This window comes from Chinchilla lanigera, unplaced genomic scaffold (genome assembly GCF_000276665.1).
Source record: "Chinchilla lanigera isolate Chin_1 unplaced genomic scaffold, ChiLan1.0 scaffold00053, whole genome shotgun sequence".
Taxonomy (NCBI): domain Eukaryota; kingdom Metazoa; phylum Chordata; class Mammalia; order Rodentia; family Chinchillidae; genus Chinchilla; species Chinchilla lanigera.
The window spans coordinates 13689403-13691290 of record NW_004955454.1 but is presented as its reverse complement, the minus strand read 5'-3'; the positions used below and the strand labels follow the sequence as shown (position 1 = coordinate 13691290).

At 48.4% G+C, this 1888-nt stretch overlaps 1 protein-coding gene across 1 annotated transcript; it reads right to left on the bottom strand.

The window, feature by feature from the left end:
• Window positions 1–1271: 1271 nt before the first annotated feature.
• Window positions 1272–1888, bottom strand: Sox17 (SRY (sex determining region Y)-box 17; the record flags this gene model as incomplete). Its single annotated transcript, XM_013520252.1, is given in 1 exon segment — window positions 1272–1888. A coding segment is annotated over 1 exon segment (230 nt), but the record flags the coding sequence as incomplete, so codon positions are not given.

Below are 1888 nucleotides of genomic sequence, written 5' to 3'. Positions count from 1 at the left end.
GCTCCTTTTCTCTATCACACGTACCAGATTGGAGAATTAGTTTCTCACTACCTAGAATGATGAGAATTCTCCCACGCCTGCAGATGTAACCAGGCACAAAGGAAAACAAACATGTCGGGAAGCTGTGGGGAGCTTAGGGGTGTGTTTCAGCCACTCAGCAGCTGTCCTGAGGCCCTAGGTTCAGTCGCAGATGTCAACACCTAGGGGGAAGACGAGAGTTTGCACCGCCCCGACCTTCCGCGTGTAACAGGACTGGAAGGGTCGGTTGTCTCCTATCACCTGTAACACGGGACGAGCAGCACAGGAGCTTGTAGGCTTGGGGCTGTTGGGGCTCAACCTGTACAGAATGGCACCGAGGAAACACCTGGCACAGGAAATACCCAATACAAGCCATCCGTTCCCACTTACGTCTCAATCTGTAAGTGTGTGAAAAATGCCACCGCATTAGCACTGCAGATCGCAGGGACTGCTGTACTTACAGCCCCGCCACGCAGAGCGTCCTGACAAGGCGTGCCCGTGATCTTGCTGGGGCTGTAGTTTCAGTCACATCTGTAAAGCGTACTACACGAAACTCAGGCAGATTCTCCCGCAAGTTTAGGAACCTCAGGTGCCAGGAAATCCCATCATCCACTAATACTCAGCAAAATAAGCTACTGAAATTAGACGCTAAAGTTCATTAGAAGTTACAATGCAAACTGTTGTGTTCCCGTGACTCCCTTTATTAACTCACCCGCTCCGCACTTCTAGAGTGTAAAAAAGGAAGGATTAAAGGCAAGCTGCGTGGGAGGACGGTATGGAGATTGGTGGAATTGAAAAAAAAAGTGAAATAACAAGTTTCTGGAGGCAGGGCTCAAGGTTGACTTAACTAGAATTAGGAACAAGAAAGGGGCTGGGGATTCAGCTCAGTGGCAAAGCGCCTGCCTGGCAAGTGCAAGGTCGTGAGTTCGATTCCTGGTACATGAAGAAAAACAAAAGCTAACACAAAAATTAAAACGCCTCAGGCCATGCTTAAGGTGATATACTAGAATTAGAAAACTTAACTTTTCGGAGACCAAGATCACTTAAGTATGTAAAGTTAGGATCATCCCATGAACTTTTTATAGAAAAAACAGTTACATCAAACTTGCACAGCTTAACGTTCATTTTTACAGCTTCTTCTTGCAAGTAGGTTCTTTATTATGAGAAAATGCAAACTTTAGCTTTACCTGCTTCTAATTGTACCACTGACCTTAAAATGGGTTTCTGAAAGGCTCGTGTGACGCAGGGCAAGGTTGGAGTGACAGAGCAAACTTCCAGATTTTATTTTTTAAAATACGTTTTTAAAAAACACACCCAGGACACAATTTCTTTGATCAATAAATTTCCAGGAAACGGAGCAAGAAATGTAAAGAAATGGACACATGAAGAACCGGCTGATTTGAAACTGGAAAAGGGGTTTTGACAACGCGATGGGGAGTAAGTCCCTGAATATATTTTAAACAAAACCTCACACAACCCCCAACTGTTCAAGTGGTAGACAAAATAAATTACCATAAATTATGTGCTAAGGCAACTTAAAAACAAAACGAAACAACAGGAGGAGAAGGATGTCCTTAGCTTTTCCAGGAAGTGTGTAACACTGGGCTTCTGGCCTGCGGGCCGGGGCGGGCCGGGAGCTGTCAGACGTCGGGGTAGTTGCAGTAATATACCGCGGAGCTGGCGTCGGACACCACGGAGGACAGCGCCCCGTGGCTGTCCGGGAGACCCACGCCGGCGTCGTGGCCCTGGTAGGGCAGACCCAGCTCGGGCTTGCACACGAAGTGCAGGTACTGTTCGAATTCCGTGCGGTCCACCTCCCCGAGGAGCTCGGCGGCCGGCGGGCCGGGGTCCGCGCCGTCCCGGCAGGGCA